This window comes from Calidris pugnax, unplaced genomic scaffold, assembly GCF_001431845.1.
Source record: "Calidris pugnax isolate Ruff unplaced genomic scaffold, ASM143184v1 scaffold303, whole genome shotgun sequence".
In the NCBI taxonomy this organism is placed as follows: domain Eukaryota; kingdom Metazoa; phylum Chordata; class Aves; order Charadriiformes; family Scolopacidae; genus Calidris; species Calidris pugnax.
The window spans coordinates 364,365-388,502 of NW_015091087.1; the positions used below are offsets into that span (position 1 = coordinate 364,365).

A 24,138-nucleotide genomic window follows, 5' to 3' on the forward strand; every position below is an offset into this window, starting at 1 on the left:
GGGGCGGGCGGCGGCCGCGGGAGGGTGCTGCGGGCGCGGTGCGGTGCCGCAGAAGATGTCGGCGGGGCGGCCGCGGCGGTGGCGGCTGGCGGCGGGGGGGTGGTGGTGGCTGTCGGCATGGTGGTGGTGCCTGCTGTGGGGCGGCGCGGGGGGCTACGTGGTGGTCAGCTCGGTGTCCTGGCCCCTGCCCGAGGGGGGGCCGGCGGCCGACGAGCTGCACAGCTCCTCCACCGAGGAGACCCTCCCCGCCTTGCTGGAGGAGACGGGCGGCCTCTGGAAGCAGAGCTACCCGGCCTCGGCTTACCGGGAGGATGCGGCCCTGGGCTCCGGGCCGGCGGCGAGGAGGCCGGGGCAAGGGGCCGCCCCCTCCAGGATGTTCTCCTACCGACGGGAGGGCGGCGGGGCGGCGGCGGGACGCGCCGGGACCGCCCGCTTCCTCGCCCGCTACAACACCTGGGGCTTCGTGGCTACGCGGGCCGCGCAAGGAAAGGTACGGTGCCCATCTCCCGTCCCCCCCCCATTCCCGGTCCCACGGCCTGCCGCGGTCACCCGTGAGCTGCTACCGAGCATCGACACCCCCTGCCGCCGGGAGCGGCGGTGCGGTCCGTCCCGCCGGTGCCAGCAGCCACCAAATGCGCGGGGAAAAAGAGTAAAAACTCTTTTTCTGGGAAGAGAAATCCTGGTTGGAGTAGTGTAAGGGAGGCACGTTAAAAAAAAACAAACCAAACCCAAAAAAAACAACAAAAAAACACACCAAAGAGGCACAGAAAAGGCAAAATCTTTAAGGCAGAACCTGAGAGACAACGTGAGAGGTGATCGTCCCCCTGTACTCGGCACTGGTGAGGCCCCACCTCGAGTACTGTGTCAAAAAAGACATTGAGGTGCTGGAGTGGGTCCAGAGAAGGGCAACGAAGCTGGTGAAGGGTCTGGAGCACAAGTCTTATGAGGAGAGGCTGAGGGAGCTGGGGTTGTTCAGCCTGGAGAAGAGGAGGCTGAGGGGAGACCTTATTGCTCTCTACAACTACCTGAAAGGAGGGGGTAGAGAGGTGGGGGTCGGTCTCTTCTCTCAAGTCACAGGCAGGACTAGAGGAAATGGCCTCAAGTTACGCCAGGGGAGGTTCAGGCTGGATATTAGGAAAAATTTTTTCACTGAAAGGGTTATCAGACATTGGAATGGGCTGCCCAGGGAAGTGGTTGAGGCACCATCCCTGGAGGTGTTCAAAAGACAGGTTGATGTAGTGCTGGGAGGTATGGTTTAGTGATGGATGCTTCTTGTTTGTTGTGTGGGTGTCTATTTTTGTCAGTTAGGTTGACAGTTGGACAAGATGATCTTTAAGGTCCTTTCCAACCTAGAAGATTCTGTGATTCTGTTGCTTTTAGGTTGGTTTTTTCTTTGGAGAGAGGCTTTTTCACTCCCAGGAGCATCCCCCAGCCCGCTCCCGGCCACGCTGCCCGCCCCCGTCCCTGCCCCGGGGGCTGAGAGGGGTCCGAGCCCCCCATGAGTCCCCTGGGCTCTGGCTGTCACTGGCCAGTGGGAGAGAGGCCGGAGGAGGAGGAGGAGGAAGAGGAGAGTCTGCTGGGCCACCACCAAATCTGTCCCTCCCGCAGCCGTCCAGTTATAGCGGCTTAAAGGACGATTTCTCCATCAGAAAGAAGCATTAAGCAAAAATAGCTGGGCTGCACTAGAGAATCGGGGTCATTATTTTTCCCAGCTTTAACCTTTTTCCCCTTTTCAAATGAAAGCTTGGAATTAGGTACAGCATCTGACGCCACTCGGACAAAAGGAAAAGGAAAAATAGAACCCAAGAAAATACCCAGCTTTAATCTTCTCTTGAAAGCATTCACATATTAATTAATTTAGAATTTAAAAAATAGACAAAGTTAGAAGCACATTAATCTTCCGAAAGCTTGGCTGAGTTAGTGGCAGTTCATGTTATTGTGAAAAACAAAGTAACAGCTTAAAAAAAGACACCATTAAATAAATATATATGTGCACACACGAGGCCTGTAATTCTACATCAGATTGTTGGAAATCCTATTAAATCATATGATCTTAACTCTTCTGGTTTATGCTCTCGCCAGAAACCCTCAGTGGAATTACAGCCGTAATACAGTCTGCAGTTAGCTGTTTCTAGTTACAACACAGAGGTAATACAGAAAAATCGGATTCATAATAAAATTTGGAATTGATGAGGGGGATGTTGCTGCTCTGAATGCTAAATTGTGCTGCCTGTGGCAGCAATTCTTTTTGAGAATCCACTGTAACATAAACCAGGCGTGACAGACTGAGCATTTTAGGCAATGAAAACATGGCCTGCAGTATTACTGACAGCTGCTTTTTTTTTTTTTTCATTGTAACTCTTAGTAATAAACAAGTATTTTTAGTTTTTAAGTTACGTAGCTTCATTAAAGCATTCCTTCTAAGGAATGCTAACAAGGACTCTTTATAAGCACTATAAGCATTAAAATTTTAAAGGCGTATAAACATTAAAAATCAGAAAGCATGCAACCCAGGTAATAACATCGTCCAGAGTTTTCTTATTACCTATTCGTACTTAATTTGATTTTGCTGTAAAGGATTTACCGGTTACATTGAATGAATGTATTGACTGGTAATTTTACTATTTAACATCTAATTGGCCATGAGGAAAGAAATATCTGAAGACATGAAAAAAACACGGTCATTCATTAAGTATCTGTCATTGCGATTTATAATGGGGATGAAAAGCATGGTAAGAGTACAGAGCACTGTGGAGAATATTAAAGGACATTTTTGCATGCGTTACATCCACTGTGTGTACACGAGTCAGTGTACAGGAGAAAACTTGGCTCCCTGGTGTCCCTCCTCCGGCACGGGAGGGAGGTTGTCTCCAGCTGGCTTGGTGGCTGAGTCCTACCCCCCCCAGAGCTGAGGTTCCTGCCCAGGCAGCTGAGCTGACGTCCAGCTTGACTTTAAATACAATTCTAGCTAGAACCCTTTCCCCTCTCTCTTGGCAAACCACGGCAATCACGTTGCAAATCAAGGCCAAAAGGGGAGGCAAAATTAGCGTAAAAAGCAGGCTGAATCAAAGCTAAATTAGGCTCTGTATCCTCTTGGCTTTGAGAAAAGGTTATCAGCACTGTTTTGGAATGAACATTGCTTGACGCTGATGGCATTGATTCTAATGCACTTGAACATTTTTAATTTGGTGGAAGAGAAAATGTTCTCTATACTGTCATGGACAGGGCTGGAAAGAAGAAATAGAGGAGAGATCTGTTTTCACAGAAGCATGATAGATTCAATTTAGAAGCAAGTCTGTCTCTCGGTGACAACGTAAAGCGGGAGACTGGGGGTTGCTGTCCTCTCTGCTAGAGACCTTGAGGGAATTCCCAATTTTGTAAAGCATCTATGTGCAAAGCTGTAACCAGTTGCTTATTTGGATTTTGCAGATCCAAGGTATGCCCTACGGGAACTGTTTACTTCTCAGTGATGGTCCTGTCAACAATAGCACTGGAATCCCTTTCTTTTACGTGACGCCGAAGGATAACACTGTGGCAGATCTCCTGAAGAATCCCGTGGCTTCTCTGACCCTGCCAGAGGCAGACGGAAATTTCTGCAGGTAACAGAGTTTTATCTGCCCACCACCACCCTCAGTGAGAACAGACTCCACAGAACAAAATGCTAGATCCCACCTTCAATGACCTGCATTTATTTTTGGCTCTCACTATCAGCTACAAGCTTCTCCTTAGCTTTGTTTTGCAATAAGTTGCCCCAGTAAAGCATGGTAAAGTGCCATTGAAGTGTATTGTAGCATCAGCAGCTGCAGTGGCTTTCAGCTCTCACATTAACATACCTAAATTTTAATCTCTTCTTGGAGGCGCCAGATAAAATCTAGATGTTCAAGATCTCATTATGGGCCATGACAATCTAGTCACAGAATCATAGAATTGCCCAGGCCGGAAGGGACCTCCAAAGGTCATCTAGTCCGACCTCCCCACAGTCAGCAGGGACACCCACAACTAGACCAGGTTGCCCAGGGCCTCATCGAGCCTCTCCTTGAATATCTCCAGGGATGGGGCCTCAACCACCTCCCTGGGCAACCTGTTCCAGTGCTCCACCACCCTCACAGTGAAGAACCCTCTCCTAATCTCCAGTCTAAATCTGTTCCCCTCCAGCTTGAAGTCAATAGAGTCCATATTGTTTCAAGGGCTATCCAAGTCACAGTGAAGCAGACCCCCTTGCTCTGCTGGGCAGCTCTGGAGGCCCTGCTGATTGCCTTGACAGGGCTTTCTCTCTCTAGGGTCTATAAGGGGATCTCAGGCTCTCAGTTCACAAGTTGTACACTCAGGACCATGCCACTCAGTCTAATTTCCACCTCTTCAGAGGGTACGACTGAATATGATATCACCACAAATTTTTGGCACCTTGTGTTTCACAGTCAGTCAGTCAATGATCCCCCACATAAACGAAGGCGGGTCTGAGATTTACTGATCTACAGCCAGCCCCAGGTTTGTCTCTCTAGAGATGGCCGTGAGTTGGCTTCTTTCTTCCTAATCATGTGTACAATGAATAACTCCAGATCACTGAATCTTTACATGTGTAAAATGTATGTATGTAGACTCAAAGATGATTCAGTCTTTCCCTCCATGCTTGTCTCCTTGAAAAAGACGTATCTCTGCCATATGTTTGTTTACAGTCAAACAAGTGGCAAACTTGGCTGGGTCACCCGTGTGTGAAGCGTTTCCAAAGGCCTCTTTACGTGACGAGGTACACGACACCGAAATTGTGTCAGACAGGACTCTCTTACCAAAGCAGATCTTAGCTGATATTCCAAGGAGAGAGAGAAAGAGAGAAGAACTGGTAATTTCAGGCTGCTTCAGAAAGAAGCAGGACTAAAAGTTCTTACCCCAACTTAAAGTCTTCTTTGGGGGAGGTTTGTCTTAAGAACTGGATCCCAGATTTTCCCAGCTGGGGATTGCCTTGGGCATCATCCTGCCTCTCAAGCTGGGAACAGCACTGGAAAAAACAATGGCAAATATGAATCACATTACTGTTGTACTTGCCCACAGCTGCCTCCAGAACATTCTGTTTTCTTAAGAGTTATATGGCGGCAGAATGAAATGTTTCTTAGTCCTAAGCAGCACAAGTGATTTCAGGCTGACATCCTATTCCCAAAGAATGGAAATCATGGCATCCTCTTGCAACGTCAGACATCTAATAGGAAGCTTCTATCGCAACATTTGTTAAGGCAATTCAGCTTTGAATGCTTGAGAAGGTCAACAGAGTGGTGCAGTTAAGACCAGAATGGTTCTGCTTGTTCCTTAAAATTATTGCATTAAATACTTTGAATCAATAATTTCAAATTTAAGTAAATGTTAAGTTTACTTAACAACAAAAGTTATTTCGTAGCAGGCTAATAGAACTTATTGCTGCTTTCTAAGCATTTTGATTCAATCAAATAGCGAGCTGCATATCCAGACCAAGTGCTTAAAAATGTATGTTAAGCCCAGTGTCCTAGCACCTACCCAATGCCCTATTTTCAGAGGCTCAAGACTCAGAGCAGCTTCCATTGATGATAACTTCTGGCGTTGAGCACTTCTGAAAACTGCACACCTATTTAGGCACTTAAGTGTGGCCTTTCATCCCTGACTTTAAAAATCCACCCTTGAAAGACTTTGCCTTTCATGTTTCAGCAACGTCACCGCCTGTTTCACCTGTTTGGAAAGTGCCAATTCACCAACAAAAGAGAAATGCTGCATGATTTATAGAAATATGAAATTCATATACATCACAACCCTTTGAGAATATATATTTGCTCTCTTTCTATTAAGTAACTATTAATTTCCAAACCACCGCCCTTTTGTTTCATGTGCCAGAAGGTGCTGCTGTTTGTCTTGCAGCCAGGGCAACCTGAATTCTGTCACTCGACTCTCTAGACCCCTGCACAGCCTGAGACTGTGCTCTCTGGCAAGAAGAGCTCTCTGGGCACCACCAAGGACCTAAACCTGGATTTCCAAGACAGCTCAGGCCAAACTAATTACCAGTTGTCACGTCCCTACTCTCCCTCCCCACCACCAGTCTCATGGTGTGCCACGTCCTGCCCCTCCTCCATCAGTTCTGGACTTGGCCCAACCCTGAGTTAAAACATAAATCTGAAGAAAATTAACCTGATGATGAGAATAAGGTTTTCTGCCAGTTCTTATTCCTTTCTTCCCATGGCCGCTGCTGCTCCTGGCCATGAAATCCCAGCCCCCCTCCCTGCCCCCCTTCAGCTGACCATATGGTGGGACTATTTTAGCTCAGTAACCCAGCAGAAACCTCTTTCCTTTTCTTTTTTCGTTAGATTCCTACTGGGTTGGTAACTTGAATCAGTTCCCCAAGAGCCAGAGGAGTTGCAAAAGAGAGGGGAAGGAAGAAGGTAGAGGAAAATAGGACATTCCCCATTTTAGCATGTAACCGTACTCTAAATATTGAGCTTACTACTGAATTGAGTACACAGATTCAGAGTCTGATCCGCGCTCCTTGCATTATTTATTTTGCTCTTACATTCAGTTTGTTTTTCATTATTTCTGGAGTTCTTATCTGGAACAGATGTTGGTTGGCATTAGTGCAAAGAACAAGCGATACGGGGAACGAGAAGCTGGGGCATTTGTTGAGCTGCAGTTTGTGTTTTTGACGATAGCTAGGAGAACGTCAGCAAGCTTTGGGGCTCTCTCACAGCCAGGACACATGTGGGCACCGGGACTTTAATTTTTTTTTCCCCTTTCCCCTGTAACCAGGGTCAGAAATGAGTTTCCATTTTAACCTGTGGTTGATTTTCACGTTTTAAACTAGCAAAGTTTTAAACTGCAGCCCTGTACGGAGGACTTCTGCGGGCAGCGCGGCAATGAAGAAAAAAACAAGGGTGTCTAGGCCCCACTGCCAGTGTGTGGGGTTGCCTTGTCCCCATCACTGCCTGCAGCACTGGTGACATGGCCAGCTGGCTACCCCTGCCACCCAAGGGCAGCCCAAGCATCCCTTTGGGGTGGGCTCTACCTGCTGAGATAGCCAGGCCGTGCCATGCAAACAGCACCTAGCATCCTTCGTGCAGAGCTTTACGTGCTGGCTTGGGTTTTGTCTAGCAGGCTTCTTCCTCTTCTTTACTCACACTATATGACAGACAAGACCTCTTACTGCGAAAGACCTCAAGTCCTGTTAGTATTAGAATCACAGACTCATAGAATTGCCTAGGTTGGAAGGGACCTTTAAGATCATTTAGTCCAACCATTAACCTAACTCTGATAAAAAGCCACCATTAAACCGTGTCACTAAGCACTGAAGATGGGATCTGTATTAAGATGGTATCTGTGGGATTTCCTTTGCAAAGTGTCATTTATAGATGGTTGTAGAACCAAAAGTTCTCTCAGCCAAGGGCATCATTGTTTTGGTTTCAAAATAATTATACAAAATAGCTAAATGAATAATGCTCTACGTGAGGAAGCTCATGTCCTTGTATGCCGGCAATGTGTCTGTAGCTGGTTCTCATGTGGAATTTTATTAGAATTTCATTATTAACTTGCTCTGAGTTGAAAGAATTAAAATAAATGTGAAAGCTGGTCGATGCCGGTAGTCAATGCTCCTGGGAGTATTTGGCACTCTCCTGAAAAATGCTTCTGACCTATTGCACGCAAAAAGAAAGCTCTGGCCTTTAGAAAGAAAACATAGCTGACATTTCAATAGTCTTCTTGTATCTAATGAGTATCAAGTGACTTGTGTACATGTACATCAGTTTGATATTAAATTTATTTAATAGCAAATTTCATTTGTTTTGTTTCAGAACAGACTCAAGTTTCAAACCATGACAATAAATATTTTCACTTTCAGGGCTGTGAGGAACACAGAATGGCCTTTCTGGTGCTCCAGCCTTAATATTTAACCAGCTGGAGAGAAAATTTGAAAAGCCTAAACGTATAAGAGAAACAACATTAAATAATGAAAGAAAAGAGAGCTGCAAGGCATCTGAATAGGCACTAATTGCAAGACATTATAATGTTGCAGCTACAGTCTGGATTCCTCATCTCTGACCTAGAGACTGCCATTTCCCAGAGGGGGACAGGCTGCACTTCTCTGAGGAGGCTCTCAGATGGCCAGGCTACAGAAAGCGGTCGTTGGTAACGAGACTGCATCCTATCTGAAGGCTGATAAATGGATAATGGAGGCAAGAAAAATTAAATGGTTCAGGGCTATAAATAGACTTAAGCTGGCATGTCTGTGCCACAGACAAGCTGAAAAGATTGAGTCCCATTCTTAGAGCTTTCAGAGGGAGCAAGACGGAGCCCGACATTAAAGAATAGAGCAGCCATTGTTCTAAACGCTTTTCCCAAGACACAGGCTGCTCAGAGGATCTCCCTTTCCAAGTAAGCTCCTGGGCCTGCCTCGTTACAGCTGCAGTCTGGAAAACAGGCAATTAATTTTAAACGTGTGTCACCTCCTTGACATCAGGTCCAGCACATTCATAGGGACCAACTGCAGCTTTCTTAGAGAAGGAGCAGTCACACGGCTGCCGTGAACTGGTTTTCACACAAAGGAAAAAGGAAGAAAAGCAGCAATGGGGTCAGTCCATGCGTTTGTTTTCCTTTGCTCTTAGTTTGGAGGATGGTGTTTCAAATCCACACTGCAGACTCTGAATGATTTTGAGAGACCCGAGTTCTTCTCCTGGTTTATGGCCTTCATCGAGGTGGCTCCATCAGAGCCATTTTGCCCACCATGCTCATCACTGCTTGAGGTAGCAGATCGGCACAACCAGGCAGACATCTTCAGTGGATATAAGCTGGCTCCGTAGGTTTCCTAAACTCTGCATTGAAAAGGCAGATGGGAAGCACTGAGCATCTCCAGCACTTCTGGATACCAGCAGGCCATGGGAATAGGAGAGTAATTCAGTGGGTTAGGGTGGTTGATCGGCAGCGTGCATAAACTGCCAACTGCTTTCCTGGGCAACCCTGAGAGATTGCCATGGGTGGTAGGCACAACCTTTGACATGTCAGTTGGCCATCCAATATATAGAATTGTTTAGATTGGAAGGGACGTTTAAGATCATCGAGTCCAACCAATGCTGCCAAAACCACCACTAAACCATATCCCTAAACACTACATCTACCCGTCTTTTAAATACCTTCAGGGATGGCGATTCCACCACTTCCCCGGGCAGCCTGTTTCAATGTTTGACAACACTTCCAGTGAAAAAAATTTTCCTAATATCCATCCTAAATCTCCCCTGACCTAACTTGAGGCCATAGCTACCCTTGGGTTTGTTGAGTCACTGTCTGTTAATACGAGGATGAATATAACAAAGAAATTTGGCACTGCATCTTCACACAAATGACGCACGCAGAAGACAAAGGCTGAATCGAGACATCCCTCAATTTCTGAGATCCACCTCACAGTTTTGTGGCACAGACACATTTCTAGTTCTGGTATTTATATTGGCCCTTTTTAGTCATATGCAAATAATTATGCCAGTAGCTGTTCCTGAAAAATCTGTATTTAAAAAATCAGGATGATACCAAATTAGAAAGTCAAACATGAAACCTGCTATCATCATGACCCAATGCACACAATATAGCTCTAAATTACTCTTTTTTCCTGTATTCTTAAATAACCAACTTCCCAAAATCCCTTTCCATTGAAGTAGTATATATTTCTCTGAGTCTGTTTACAGAAATAGTTGATGCTGTGATTCTTTTTTTTCCCCTTTGAATTGTCTATGGTTAAACTATATAAAAGTTTCCTGTCTGAAACATAGAATTCAGCTAAATAAGTGAGTTGTTATTGTCAATGAAAACAGACAAACAGACTGACTTCACTTAACAAATTGTGATTAAAACATTTTAGGAAGGATTATCTTCTAGGAAGAGTGAAATTATTTGAGACCCCAAAACAGGCATACTATGAATACAGGCTCACTTGGACGCAGAAGAGCCATTGTACCAATACTCTTCAGCTCCCAAGCCTGACTTCAGATTCAGAACAGAAGACTTGCTCTTCCAGAAGCAAAAGCAAAGATGTCTTTTAACGATCTTTACTGGCTCTCAAACACGGCTGATAAAGAAATTCATGTCAAAATCAGAGCAGGGCAGGGCAAAACTGCCCAGCCGTATCCAGCTGAAGGCCAGCAACAGCTTTTCAGATTATGAAATTGCTTTCAGCAGAGATTTTGTTTGACGTTCGTGCCACGCAGATTAGCAGCACCAATACATTCTTTCTGCTTCAGAGGCTCCGGTAGTTAGCGGCGCGCAAACAAAATGTATGAGGAGGATAACTTGCTTTTCAAAATTAATCACATTAATGAATCAAAATTACAAGCACTTTAATTCTCTGAGGACACAGCATTTCCTCCCCTCCTGTCTGTGGATTTTAGGGCACAAGAAATTCTATCATGTATTGTATATACTGGAAAACAACTCCAAGTCTTCACCTCACGCCCAGTTTGGGGCTAGGTGAAGAGGAGCCCTGCGCAGGGTGACAGGGTGCCTACCTTGTGTCAAGGTGGCAAGGATGAGCTGTTCCAGCAGCCTATCACCACCTCCTAATTGCATGGCTTTGTATGGCTGCTGCTGCCACCATGGGAGGGTTAGGATGTGTGGAGACAGTTGTTATTGCCCTTACGCCACACGTGAGCTGCATGCTCTAAAGTAGAAAAAAAAAAAAAAAAGTATGAAACCTGTTCTCTGGGGCTTTCTTCTTGGCTCTCTGACTCTCCTTTTCTGCAGTAGGAGAAAGCTCTTTCCCAACATGTTTTCTCTTACATTCTGCTCAAGAGGTAGAAGGGTAAAAGCAGTGCTTTCTCACAGGGCAGGGAGAACTGTGTTCAGGGCAGATGGGGAGGATTTATGGGTCCTGACAGGGAGGATGGAAGGTCCTGTCTTCTCAGGGGAGTGGAGGAGAAGGATAACAGCTTCTCTGTGGGAAAAAGGAGGCTGGGGAAGAAGAAAAAGAGATATTCCCCTCCATAGATGTCTGCTTCCTCTCCCAGTCCCTGGAGCATTAGCTGCCTTTCTCCTACTGATTCCTTCTCGGGGACACCTGGTTCTCCTTACCAGATGCCTCCCAAACTCCTGTTTTGCCTTTACTGCTGATCTGTGCCAAATCTGTTTCACCTCACTAATGGACTGCTGAGACTAAGAATTAAGATGATACCCCAGGGATAATTTTGGTCAGAAACCAGGAGACAGAGCATCACCAGTCAAAACAGAGATCTCAACTGCAAAAGGGAATCCTAACAAAGTCCCAACTTTGTCACCTTGTGTGCCAATACAACCGCATCAGCCTGAACTGTGGGTTCATCAGATCTGGACTTGGCTAGTTGTTGTATAGGAAGCTTCTAATTAAAGTCCAAACGATGGCTAGTGTAGTAAACAATTTAATGAGTAGGTGGCACTCTTTACTCTGAACCACTCTTGAACCATGACCCAGAAAGTGCGGAAGTGGTATGCAGTGAAAGAAGTGGCACGTGTCCATCAGCAGTGTGCTTCGTGGCATTGCATCGCTGTTGGGAAACTTATTTCACTTGGACACAGGCTTCTCCTTAGGGTCAGTGAAGCTGGCACCTTTGTACGTGGATGCAGCTCATGACCTCATCTTACAGACTTGGAAGAGACAACTGGCTGGGCTGGGTCAAACTCCGCATACTTAGTTTTCCCACTGTAAGCAGAGGAATGGAGACAATCAATTCTTCTCTCTTCACAAATCAGATAAATAATTAAGATAATCTCTCTTAATGCACTATGTTCTTATAAAATGCATGAATAGAATCTTCTTCCATATTAATCTGGCATCCCTCAATTTCTGCAACAAGGTGTATGTATTTTACATAAGCATAAAAAGATAAATGTGTTCCCCATTGCTTGGTCTCCTTCTGCAGTTCCCTGCTTTCTTCTCTTCCCATCAGTTCATACTGTGCCATCACCTTTGGGAATTCCTCTCCAGGGAGACAGAGGACCTGATTCTGGTGAAGACAGGGCCTGAGAAGGCACCTTGGGTTTCCTGGACAGAGAGAGAGTGTTACTGTCTCTCCCCCTGGCTCTGCCTCCTCCTCATCCCCAGTCAGCAGCACACAAATGTTACATAAAGCTGCTCCTCCGCACCTAATTGTTCTTGTGCCAACGAAGATAAAAGGAACCCAAGGACTGAGAGCTGAGTATGTGTTTATTTATACAGAAGGCAAGACATGACTAGCGAAAGCATGACTACACCTCTACAGATGTGAGGGAGGAGGTATACAGTAAATATACCTATTTATCCCTGGTATCCCTTTATTATCTTTAGTGAAAATATGAGATTTATCCCAGCTATATCCCTTTACTTCTAAGAAGCAAAGCCTGGATTTACATTAGTTGCACTGGTAACACCACTGAAGATTCAAGGCCTGTTCACAATGGAGTTAGAATTCATAGCTGTAAGTTTAGTCATTTTTGATGTCTTAAAAAGTGTAAAAGTAATCATACATCATTAGGGAAATACTATGCCAAAAATGATGCTGAAACAGATTTACTTCAGAATATGAAGGGCTCCTTTGATAAAGAAAATACTAACGCTAACATATGATTAGAATACAAGGCTCCTGTTCTGAAATAGAAAACCCATGATAAGAGGCAGCGCTAAAAGCAAAGCCAACAAAGGGATAACAGGGCATTACTGAACTCGAATGTATCATTGCCCTGTTCAGTTCTTCCAAAACTTCATCTAACATAATCTCAACAAATAATGTTCACCTCATTTCCCAGAAAAACAAACTGACCCTCCAGCTATCCAGAATATTATTCCAACATGTAAAATTCAGTTTGAATAACTTTTACTGGGAAGATAGTATTGTGTGTGTTGATCAGCGTAACACCCTGACTCACAAGTACATAGAGAAAACTGCAAACAGAAGAAGGAGCCAGGGAAAAACACAGAAAGAAAACCATTCTAGATATGGATGTACAGTGTGTGGGTTTTGTTGTCAGCCAAATATGTGGAGAGCAGTTTTTCCTGTAAATCAAGGAAGAGTCACATCTGACACTAGTCCTATCAGGCAAAAACGTCTCAGCAAAGGCAGGCAGGACTCATAGCTTAACCACAGCAACATCAGGTCCATTGCCTACTCAGAATCAATGAGTATGCTTTTAGAATAAACATGGACTTGCACAAAAAGATCAAATAATTGTAATTTGAGAAGGTGTCAGACCAAAATCTCCCACTGCTCCTGATCACACCCAAATCTCTCACTTTGATCCGCTCTGTGTGATGCAGCCAGCCTTTACTAACAATCCCTTTCTGATTCCCCCCTGAAAGTAATTTCTCCCCTGAAAGTAATTAACAACATCTTACCTAGGAGCTATGCCCAAGGAAGGCTCTTGCTCTTCGGTTGTTTTATAATACTGTTAGGCTGGGGAGGAAATGGTTTCATATACACAGATACACGGTTTAAAGCGATCTTCTGAACTAAAATTTTGCTACTGAGAAGTCCCTTCCCTTCTGTATTTTTAAGAATCATCAAGTTAAATATATAAACATATGGAGTGGGTGTTGATACAGTATTAAGATCAAGTAGAAAAGGTAACAACGGATGAGGAGATCACTTCAAATGGACTTTGGGACTCTGCTATCCAGGTTCAACAGTTGCAAGAGTGTGAGTCTGCACTGCCTGGGCTGCTGGACATGCAGACCCCCAGCTGACACCCTTTGTCAGTGGGATTCACCTCCTCCTCCTATAGTTGTGTGTGCTGCATTCATCCATGTTTATTCATGTTTTGGTGGCTGAACTTTTTGTTGGACCACAGGCACTGAATGGCCACACAACACCCAAAGCCTATGCAAAAGAAACGCCAGGAGCTACGGGTGTCCCCGGGACATGGAGTTGTTTGAGGACAGGATGCTTTGAGACCACTGTAAGCCAGATGGGAAACTCCATCTTCGGCATGCTGTAGGAGTTAGCGTTGAGGATCTACAGCATGCCAAGGTGACCATGTAGACAGGTTTGTACTCTGAATCCATGCCAACAGAAATAAACCCAGTGCCAGAGTAGGGAATGCAGATTTTCAGGTACTCAGAGCACCATTCATTTATTACTTCATAATAATAATAATAAAAAAATGTACTAGAGAAAATCAGACCATTATTTATTGATGTGAACAAAAAGTTTGAGCTTGATCCTTGGCAGCTGCCCTTCCTCCCGTGCCAAAAGCATGGTAGAAGAAAAAGAGGATGAGTGGAGTTTGTCCAGAGGTTGTTAAGCTGAACATCCCCTTCAGACAACTGCTGCTCCAGGCTGAACAGGATGCTGAGAAACCATCTCAGAGATGATGGGACTGCAAATGGCTCTTTGGAGCTCAGGCTCCAGCCGGTGCCAAGTGCTTACTGGGCATAGCTGCGTATCAATCAGCCCCCCATACTTCCTTTCCTATCTCTGTCCATGGCCCTATCTATAAAAGCAGATACTTGACTCAGTGAGCTACACAGTCTTTCATAACCATCTGTGGGCAATCTGCAGGTGTTAAATTAGCTGCAGGAGGATGCCCATATGTTTCCTGCATGCAACAGACACATATGGAGAATTATTACCAAAAAAAAAAAAAAAAAGCCATTGCAGATTGCACACAGTTAAGGCTAAAGGGCTGAAACAAAGATCTTTAAGCAAAATTGCACGCAGATGAGATGTAATTTACCGTGATTTGCAGCTTCAGATTAAAACACAGAGAAGAAGAAATGCAGTCTTCGTTTCCTAATGTCATTTTTTGGGCTTATGTTATTCTGTGAGGAGAGAGTCCCGTGAGATGCTGAGCAGCCTCAAACTGCTGGCAGTGGGACTGGGGGCACTTGCCAGGATCAGGCCTTTGCAATCATTTCATACAACCTTTTTTTTTGCGACTGGTCAATTTACTTATGATTTATAACCTTGTATTGTATATGTCAGAGTCAGCAGTTGCCCTGCAGCCAGTAATGGGAGTTATTTATTATTACTGTACAGAAAGAGCCAAAAAGCAACAAGTACCTTCCCTGTCTGGGTCTGAAGGATGAAGGCAGTTGGAGAATATTTTTTAATAGACCTTACTTGTCTCTTTGGTGTAAAGCGGTTGAAAGATGGGTGAAAATGAACAAGGATTGAGTTTCTAGGCTAGACACAAGGAAAAGACCTTATTTTTTCCACAAAAATACACATGTGCATGCTTGTTTTGTAGGCATAGGCACAGACTGACCATATCACTATTTCTCTTCAGAATCCTGAATTGAAGTCTGTACATATGTCTGGAAAAACCGCCATTTTCACATTTTTTACAATGTCAAATATATTGATCCAGTTTTTAAGAGCATAAGATTAAGCAAATCTCTACAGCAGAGATCTGTTTCAGGTGAGTTTTCCTTCCAGAGCCCCCCCCAAAATGTTGTAGCTGGGTGTAGAAAAGACCTGCAGGGCTTGACAAAATACTGAAGCTTTTCATATGCAAGCAGGAATTAATATTTCTCCGAAAGCTTTAACAAAGGCAGCAAGCTATTACACATGAGGATTTTTCTCTGTGCACAGAAAGAATGTAATTGATCCGGAGGATCCACGGTGTGCCAGGCTGACTCTCACGGGACAGATGGTTACGGTGCCTCCGGAGGAAGTGGAATTTGCCAAGCAAGCAATGTTTTCCAGGTCTGTATGTAACAGGCACGGAGTAGGGTGCAACCCACAAGTTTGAGACAAATATGTAGCCGTTTGGTATGAAAAATCTGAGAAGTGACAAGCCCGATCTTTACTTTGGAGCCACGCGGCGTGTTGGCTCCTGTGTGGCCTGGAACGACAGGCAGAGCTGTGCGGCCTCCTCTTAACTCTTGAGGTCACGAAATATGGAAATGCAATTAGGCAGTGTTGGACTCCGGTAAAGCACGTGGTTTATAATCCGAGGGTTATGAACATATTTCACCTGGCTCCGAGGAGAGATTCCATAAATCCAGGGTGTACTCGTTCCCTTTAATGATTCCTCCCCGCCTTAGGACAGGTAGTGCTCTTCAGCCACAGGGCCCCCCCTTATACCTATTTGCAGGGTGGAGCTTATGGGTTTAATTACTTCTCCTGACGTACCATGACAGCTCTTTCCAACGCCATAATACTTAGAGAACAGTCACCTTTGAACACAGGTGAGCACAGCCCTGCCACACGCGCACACACCCAGGGCGTGCCCCCATGACTTCCAGTGGGTCTTCAGAATAACAGGCGTGAAAGGCCCGGACATTACTTAGCTGGGTCACACACCTCCCACACAGGCTGCCCGAGATGGTCCTCCAGGTGCACCCTGCCTGGTCAGTCAAATGCTGTGGGGAAACTGGGATGAACTGGGATCCAAAACAGCCCAGAGGCGGTATTCTCTGTGGTCTGCTGGAAGGAGATCGGGTGGTACTCTAACTCCATCAATAGCAAAAATGGGACCAGGGATGGATGAGGGCTATATTGGCGCACATGCCTTTTTTACAGACTTGGCAGGAATCAGGCTCCTACGTGAGTCAGAGTCCACCAGTTCCTCGGCAGCGGATGCTCCACTGTCAGGGAGCAAAAGCCAGATGGACACGGTGAGGGCCCATCCAACGCCAGCAGCAGCTGGAGCCACTTCCCAACACCACAGTCATGGGTGCTCAAAGGGACAACTCAGAAAATGGTGGCAAACCCCAGCTCAAGCCAGAGGTTGCCAAACCAACCATCTGGTTGGGTCTGCCCCGACTTGCACCGCTTCCCTCACGCTGCTCCCATGAAGTCCGCAGCTCGAGCTGCTGGATCTGCTCCCTGCACCGCTGCCGAGCAAGCATCCCACAGCATCCTCTGCAGAGGCACTTGCTGGGGCTTGGGGACCAGAGGTGGGGAGGATCTCTTCAAGCTAGTTGTGAAGGCAGGGCCAAGAAATGAGACAGAGGATGAGAAGACTTTAGCAGGCAGCAGCTCAAAGAGGCTCACCGGCAGTACCACAACAACTGCTACTGAAGATGTAATATTTTCAGAACACCTTTTCCTTTGAACAGATACAAGCACAACCCTGACACGCATCCAGAGAATCTCCTCCAGGTTTTTTTTTTTTTTTTTTCACTTGGAGACCAAACAACATCTGCCTTTAGAGTTGGGGTTCTGCAATGGGGGAAGGAAGGTGGTGCTCACTGGCTGCCTTCCTTGCAGTTCTCACCAGACTGGGGTGTGGAAGATCATAAACCTTGCTGCAAGGGAAGGCAAAAAAGATGAATGGTGGTGGTTCTCAGATCTCAGGTTTCACCCTGGCTGAGTGCACTAGGCTGAAGGAAAAAAAAAAAAAGCAGACTATGCATATGCTTTGGCACATCTTTTAAAGTTGCTTTTTTTTGGTCTTCTTTTCTTTGTCCTTCCAGGCACCCGGTGGTAAGAAAGTGGCCTCGCAGCTATGAGTGGTTCTTCATGAAAATGAACATTGAGCACATCTGGCTTCAAAGCTGGTATGGAGAAGTTTCTGCCATCACAGTAGAAGAATATTTAAAAGCAGTTCCAAGTAAAGGATGATTGAATGGGCTTTGAGATAGAGATCTTCTGAGTTTCCTTTCCAAACACTTTTAAAATTTCATGCTGGATGGTTACTTTACAGTGATTTTTTTTTTCCCCAAAGGCTTCAAAATAGCCCTGTCTTACAGGGAGCAGAGTGAAAATAAACTGACACAGACTTTCAAATTATAAAGGAGAGGTGGATACTAGCCCTACCCTGCAATGTAGAAACGTGTCATTTCAAACAAGCAATGCATCATTTTGAACGCTGCTTAAAAACGCTTTGTATCTGTTTGTTTTGACTTTTATTGCTGTGCACCCACAGGGAAACTACAATATGTGCTAAATATAATGTTCTGATTTACAGAAAAAGCAAATTGCCTATTCAGAACCCTCTATGTGTTGTGGAGATATTACTGCTGTTTGGTATCTCTTGGTTTGTAAGTACTCTAAGATAAACTTAATAGCTGTAACTTTAGATATTTAAGTTGTTAAAAAAATATTTTGCTAAGCTGTCCTCACTTGCTAAATTATATTTTCTACATGTGTTTTTCCCTAATTGTCGAATTTGGTATTTCACTTGGAAATTGAGTGGAAATTATCTCTTTTAGTAGAAAAAAAATGCAAGCAGCTAAAACAACATGCCTCCTGTATAACTTGTCTCTTACTAACACAAATCTGTTTAAACACGTTAAGGGCCCAAACCAAATCAGCCCCACAAGGATCATCCCAATGCAAGTATAAACATTCTTGTAAGAATAATTTAAGTAAATGTTCTCAGCTAACCTATTCCTTTTATGAGACAGGAAAAGTATTTTTAATAGCCTGTAGTTTCTATTTTTTTGCATCTCTTCTCCAGCCACTGCTATATTTTTAACTCATTTGTGCAACTGATTTTTGTAAACCACCACTATCTTGTCTAGAGGTGGAGCCAGTCCCTTAACTGTTTCCTCATCAAGTTTTAAAGGGCCTGTTCATGCATTTATTTTTTAAAGAAGCCTAAATATAGGTAGGTATTTCAGGCCATGAAAAACTCATTTTCCTAGCATGGAAAGAGCAAACTTTGTTACAAATTTATTATGGCATCTCACATGATAATATTTGAAGAGTTCAAAAGTATTTTATTCACCTTCAGCCCTTTCTCTAGATGTCCTGGTAAACTTATTTTGCAGTTCCTAAGGGCATCAGAGTAAGACAGGTCCCACGGCTGACCTGCCAAGTCAGTACACAGTTTGCAAATTACATGGCTGCTCTCCCCGTTGCATTAAGAAAGAGACTCATTGGGATGGGGTTTCTGTGCCTGTGGGGCACAGACGCCTCCAGCATCCCTGGGAGGGCACCCAAGCCCTGGGTGCCAGCCTGAGCCTGGGTCCCAGCTGAGCGACCTGAGGTCGTACAGGTTAATCCTCAGGCAGAGCTCAGAGGCAGCAGCATGAGCTCTGACCAGCTGGAAGCCAATTAAGTGCAGCTGAGCTTATTTTGGTTCTGGCATGGAGAGAGGGACTCGTTCCCGGAGCGGAGCTGGGCACCGTGCTGGTTTAACTACCAGGGGCTGCTCAGCCCTTCACGGCTCCGGGCATCGCAGCCATTCCTGATATTCCGTAAGAATCGAAGACAAATGCAGGGGAAAAACTTTGTTGAGACACTTCAAAGCACTTTTTTTCTTGTCTTATTGCCAGAGACTCTGTTAGCGGCGCAGGTCTTTTGCAGAGGTAATTATGCAAAAAGAGGAAGTGTCCTGCCTCAGTCCATTTCCCTTTTTCTTTTTTTTTTTTTTTGGCAGATGAGCAGATTTTCCCACTTGCGTTTGCCCTTGAGTCTTGCACTTCAGTGTAGTACTGAAGCAAAGCGGCCCATCCTGTACAGATTTATAGAATACCACCAAGTGAAATCCTCCTCGATTCCTGTCATTTTGCCATGGAGATCTTTGTCCACTACGGATTTGATACTTTTCCCATTAGGATTAATGGGACTTTTACAACTGAGTTGAACAGGCAGAGCACTAGACCCTGTAAGGGAATCTCCACAGGTCTAACGTTTCTGTGCAACTTTAATTACATGTTTCAATATCCCAAGTTCACTACTATTCCCAGAGAAACCTGAACTGCCTGTTCTCTCCCCCGCCCCACAACACACAGAGATGAAGCAAATCCAGCCTAAAAGTTTAGTGTTTAAACAAGAAGAGAGGAAGAATTTTAGAAATGCTGCTGCTACTATACTCTCAATTTCACTTACCTCCTTAGACAGCCTGGTCACAGCGACACGGTCCTAGGTCCTGTCCGTTAAGTTACTAACACTCTTGCCTTAAAGCAGTAAGAGGTTGTATCAACCATGTTCAGTAGAGCTTGAACTGTTTAAGAAGTTAGTGTGCACTGAGGGAGGTTTTGAATTTACAATGCCCTGCTTGCTATCGGCTGTCTCCCTGCACACCTAGATTAATTGGAGTAGCTTCTGTATTGTAAATTGACGCATTCATCAAAGAAGCTTTTTTATATGGACCTGCCGGGAGGCTCTTGACAGAACCTCAAAACATGAAGTGGCGAGGGCATGTAAAGTGACAAAAGGGGCTTTATGGAGAAATGCCGTCTTAAATCACCTCTTCTCATTTCAGGCTTCCTTCTCCCAAGGAATAGCTACAATAAACGCCCTTGAAAGTCTATAGAAATTCATCAAAAATATGACCTGCAGGTTTTTAGTAGAATTTTCTGGAGAAGAAAAAAAAAAAAGAGAGGAGATGTTAGTTTCTTTAATTGGGCTTTCCATTATTAATTATATACTAGTACCATTTTTTTCTTTAAACTGACAAATGTCTCAAATGATATTGTTCATCTCGTGTAAGTGATGTTTGTTAAAGCTTTTAACCCAAAGAATGTTATTCTTTTTATGATATCATAATAAAATGATAGTTCCTTGGGACTGTAAAGGGTCCGATCTTGCTTCAGTTCAAGTCAATAGCAAAAATCCCATTTATTTGTGCTTTAATTATTAGAACAAATACGCATTTTTATAAAAGAACTTCATAAGCCCTTGTGAATTTGTTAAACATTTCCACCAGCTGATGTGTAATTTATTTCCATGTGTTCTGTATTTTAGTTATTTCTGTAGCTTCTCCCAAAAAGCTTGTTGTGCAACGTGTATTATTTAAAACATCAACTGTGGTTTTGCAATATGTAAGAGATGCATTTAGTCATGTCTGTATACTTGCTGAAAAAAAGGAAGACAAAGTTCTAAACTTGGGTTCTCACTTTTTGCTTATTTGTGCAAATGTAATGCATGTACAGGATTGAAGCGCAGCTGATTTGAACTGCTGTTCTTATTTAACCAAAGAATGCTCTGTTTCTGATGAAATTTTCATCACTTTGGTGGACGAAATGCATCCCGTCTTGTTTCTGGATGTGTATTGCAATTTGCAATGTATTTTGATTTCTAAAGATACTGAATGTTGTTAACAAAATGCCTATCGAGAAGAAATTAATACAAATAAAACAAATTTCAAAGTGGAAGCTGCAGCTAGAATATTCTTGAATACAGCACTAGCCAGAGTAACTGACCTTTTGCTGACAGCCATTAGAATTTCTATCTCATCTGAATATCTGCCTTTTTTTTTCTTTTTTTCCCCAGTTTTTCTGAACCAAGCTAATTTCCCTCAAAATCCTCCTGGGAACTGAGACTCAGATCTGCTGTGGCACAGCCTCGCTTTTCTCTGGGGAGAAAAGTCTGTGAGACTCAGATCAGCCTCGCTTTTCTCTGGGGAGAAAAGTCTAGTCAAGCACCTTTTATCTTTCCTTCGCCTTCTCATTACTGTCAGATTTGCTTTCACCGTGGCAGTTAAATGTCACTCTTAACAACGTTTGCTCTTCTTTTCTGCACGTGGGGACCGAGCACTCACCTCTCAGGTGTGCATTAATGGTGTTTTGGAAGTTTCCTCAGTGTTATTTCTTCCCTTGCTAGCCTTGCTCTTACAAGTTCTTGTTACAGCTTGTTCACTGTTCTCTACTTTCCTCCGGCGCGTTTTCTTAAGCCGGGGCTGACAACTTACCTTTTCATCTTGCTTTCCCGCACCAGCTCCTTTCAACAAAATTCAGGCTCTCCCACTAAAATTCCCACTTCATATCTGATAAAGGTTATAGGAAACAGCCTGTGTTTCCTATTTACGCCTCACAGTCTTTGTCTTGCCACTGGCTGGACCGCATTCGCTGTGAGGACCGTGACAACAGTTTCCTAACCTGCACAAATCACAGTCAACATCGGTTTCCTATTTCCAGCGACTCCATATTCTTAAAAGAACATTTCCTGCAGCTGTTATTTTCCTTTGTACTGAGCCTTTTTACTTTTGTCCCGTTTCTGGAGTGATGTCTATTCTGCTTACACTAAGTGTCTTTCACTTTTTCTTTTTTTTTTTTTACCAAAAAATTCTCATTTGAACATCATTTTTTGACTCACTAAAGTACTGTCACTTTTTTTGATCCGCTTTTTGCCAAACACTGAATTTGTGCAATCCTTCAACATGGCTCACCCTTTACCTACATCTACTCGGCCACCACCTCCATGTTCCCTCTCCCATCCAACATTCTCCTGCTCCTTATCCTCTTTTTTTTTTTCTTCATTAACTCTAGTTTTTCTGTGCTGTTCCCACACCCTCCCGTTCCTTCTCCACAGCCCCTTCCACGTTACTTTGTCTGCCCAGTCTTGGCTGTCTTCTTGATTTTGCTGCTTTAATCTTGTTCTTGCAATGCTTGGATCCTTTGGAGAGAGACCTAACGCTGCCGGGTACTTTGGGAGAATGCTAAAGAGTTACTTTAAAGACTACTTTGGGTTTGCAATCTATTTATTTATTTACCTTTCTATCTATTTATTTATTGAAACACTGACTCTGGAACAGAAATAGGAACACACTGGCCTTGGTGCCAACACAGGATAGGGCATTTCACTGACCTCGTGGCTTCTGTCTGATGCCACTCTCTGCACAAACCGTTCCAGGCTCTACTAGACCCTGCCTGCGTCATCAGCCCCAACGTATAATCGTGATTAGGAAGGAAAGGACATTACCCAAGTTTGACGAGGTTGTTTGACGGCACAGGTTAATGAGGCGTGATCACACGACTCTTCATGGCTTCTAAAGGAAAATTGGGTGTTTGAGTTTTGGGTGCCATCCCAAAAAGGCTGGCAGCTGGTGAAAACTGGTGATCCATTCTGGAAGCTGGAAGAAGGTACAGATGTCTTGTATGAAAAGAAAAACAGGAAAGGCTTTAAACATGTTGTCCAGAGAATCATAGAATCATAGAATTGTCCAGGCCGGAAGGGACCTCCAAAGGTCATCTAGTCTGACCCCCCCGCAGTCAGCAGGGACACCCCCAACTAGACCAGGTTGCCCAGGGCCTCGTCGAGCCTCACCTTGAATATCTCCAGGGATGGGGCCTCAACCACCTCCCTGGGCAACCTGTTCCAGTGCTCCACCACCTTCAAGAAGCTGTGGATGCCCCATCCCTGGAGGTGTTCAAGGCCAGGCTGGATGGGGCTTTGAGCAACCTGCTCTAGTGGGAGGTGTCCCTGCCCATGGCAGGGGGGTTGGAAGTAGATGATCTTTAAGGTCCCTTCCAACCCAAACCATTCTATGATTTCAGAAGAGCTATGCAACAAATAATTGTAATTAATGGAAAAGAAAACAATAAGATGATCATGTTTATTCAGCACCTTTACCTCCTACGTCCACGCATGTTTCTCCAGCACGTTTTCCTGGTCGATGCCCACACGTTGCCCACCCTTCCTCCATTCCTCAGCCCCCTCCAAACCAGCCCCCAGCGGGGCGGGGCGGGGCCTCCGCCGCTGGGGGCGGAGCTTCATTTCGCCCCGCCCCCTCCCTCCCCCCGCCCCTTCCCTCCGGCGGGGCGGGGCTGCGCACGCGCGGCCGGGCCTACGTGGAGCCCCTCAGCAACCGCACGGTGCGGGGCAACACGGAGAGCGGCCGCTACGGCGACAGCTCGCCCAAGGAGAGCGCCCAGGGCCTGGTGGGCATCCCCCGCGGCGCCTCCCCCCGCCACATGGAAGGCTGCGCCGCCGACACCGATTACGACGTGCCGCTGCCGCCCGGCGGCCGCGGGCCCTCCCCTGAGGGCGACCCCCCGCCCTGGATCGCCCTGGTGGCCCGCGGCGGCTGCACCTTCAAGGACAAGGTCACCAACGCGGCGCGGAAGCGGGCGGCCGCCGTGGTCATCTACAACGAGGCCCGCTTCGGCAACACCACCGTCTCCATGTCCCACCTAGGTGGGTGAGCGGGGACGGGTTTGGGGAGCGGGGAGGGTGGCTTTGTCTGGCGCCGGTCCGCCTCGGTGGGGCGGGAGGGCGGCGAGGGACAGGGATGGGGATTTGGATTGGGGGGGGGAGGCAGAAAATCACCGTAAAAATGGTGCGAGGAGCCGGGTTTTTTTGTTTCCTCTTCCTCTTAAGCCGGGACCGGCTTCTGCCTTCCGAGTTACAGCCCGGGTGTCGGGGAAGAAGATGCGGTGAAGCCATGGGGTCGGGCAGCCGTGTAACAGACTGCGGTCAGAGGCTGGTTTTTTTGGGAGGGAGAAGTGGGGGGGTACGACACACGGGGTTTACGGTTACATTTAGAGCCACCTTTTCGCTTTGTACACCCTTCCTCCCCTATCCCCCCCCCCCC

At 45.4% G+C, this 24,138-nt stretch overlaps 2 protein-coding genes across 2 annotated transcripts in view; both read left to right on the forward strand.

Moving 5' to 3' along the window:
• The first annotated feature begins 55 nt into the window (after nucleotides 1–55).
• On the forward strand, nucleotides 56–20,980 carry CREG2 (cellular repressor of E1A-stimulated genes 2). The gene is made up of 4 exons (XM_014957737.1): nucleotides 56–490; nucleotides 3,430–3,599; nucleotides 15,522–15,635; nucleotides 17,351–20,980. The coding sequence occupies exons 1-4, from the start codon at nucleotides 56–58 to the stop codon at nucleotides 17,496–17,498; spliced, it is 867 nt and encodes a 288-aa protein (XP_014813223.1). The 3' UTR covers nucleotides 17,499–20,980.
• RNF149 (ring finger protein 149) overlaps nucleotides 19,395–24,138 on the forward strand; it is a 50,145-nt gene continuing 45,401 nt past the window's right edge. Inside the window, exons 1-2 of the mRNA XM_014957739.1 lie at nucleotides 19,395–19,488; nucleotides 23,205–23,741. Of these exons, the coding sequence (XP_014813225.1) occupies nucleotides 19,395–19,488; nucleotides 23,205–23,741 (631 nt within the window). The remainder of the gene's footprint in view (nucleotides 19,489–23,204; nucleotides 23,742–24,138) is intronic.

Bases quoted from the DNA above. Each gene is read 5' to 3' on its own strand.
- CREG2 (XM_014957737.1), top strand. From the start codon at position 56: ATGTCGGCGGGGCGGCCGCGGCGGTGGCGGCTGGCGGCGGGGGGGTGG. The intron at 491-3,429 runs GTACGGTGCCCA...TGGATTTTGCAG, and splicing joins CGCGGGCCGCGCAAGGAAAG to ATCCAAGGTATGCCCTACGG. The intron at 3,600-15,521 runs GTAACAGAGTTT...CTCTGTGCACAG, and splicing joins GCAGACGGAAATTTCTGCAG to AAAGAATGTAATTGATCCGG.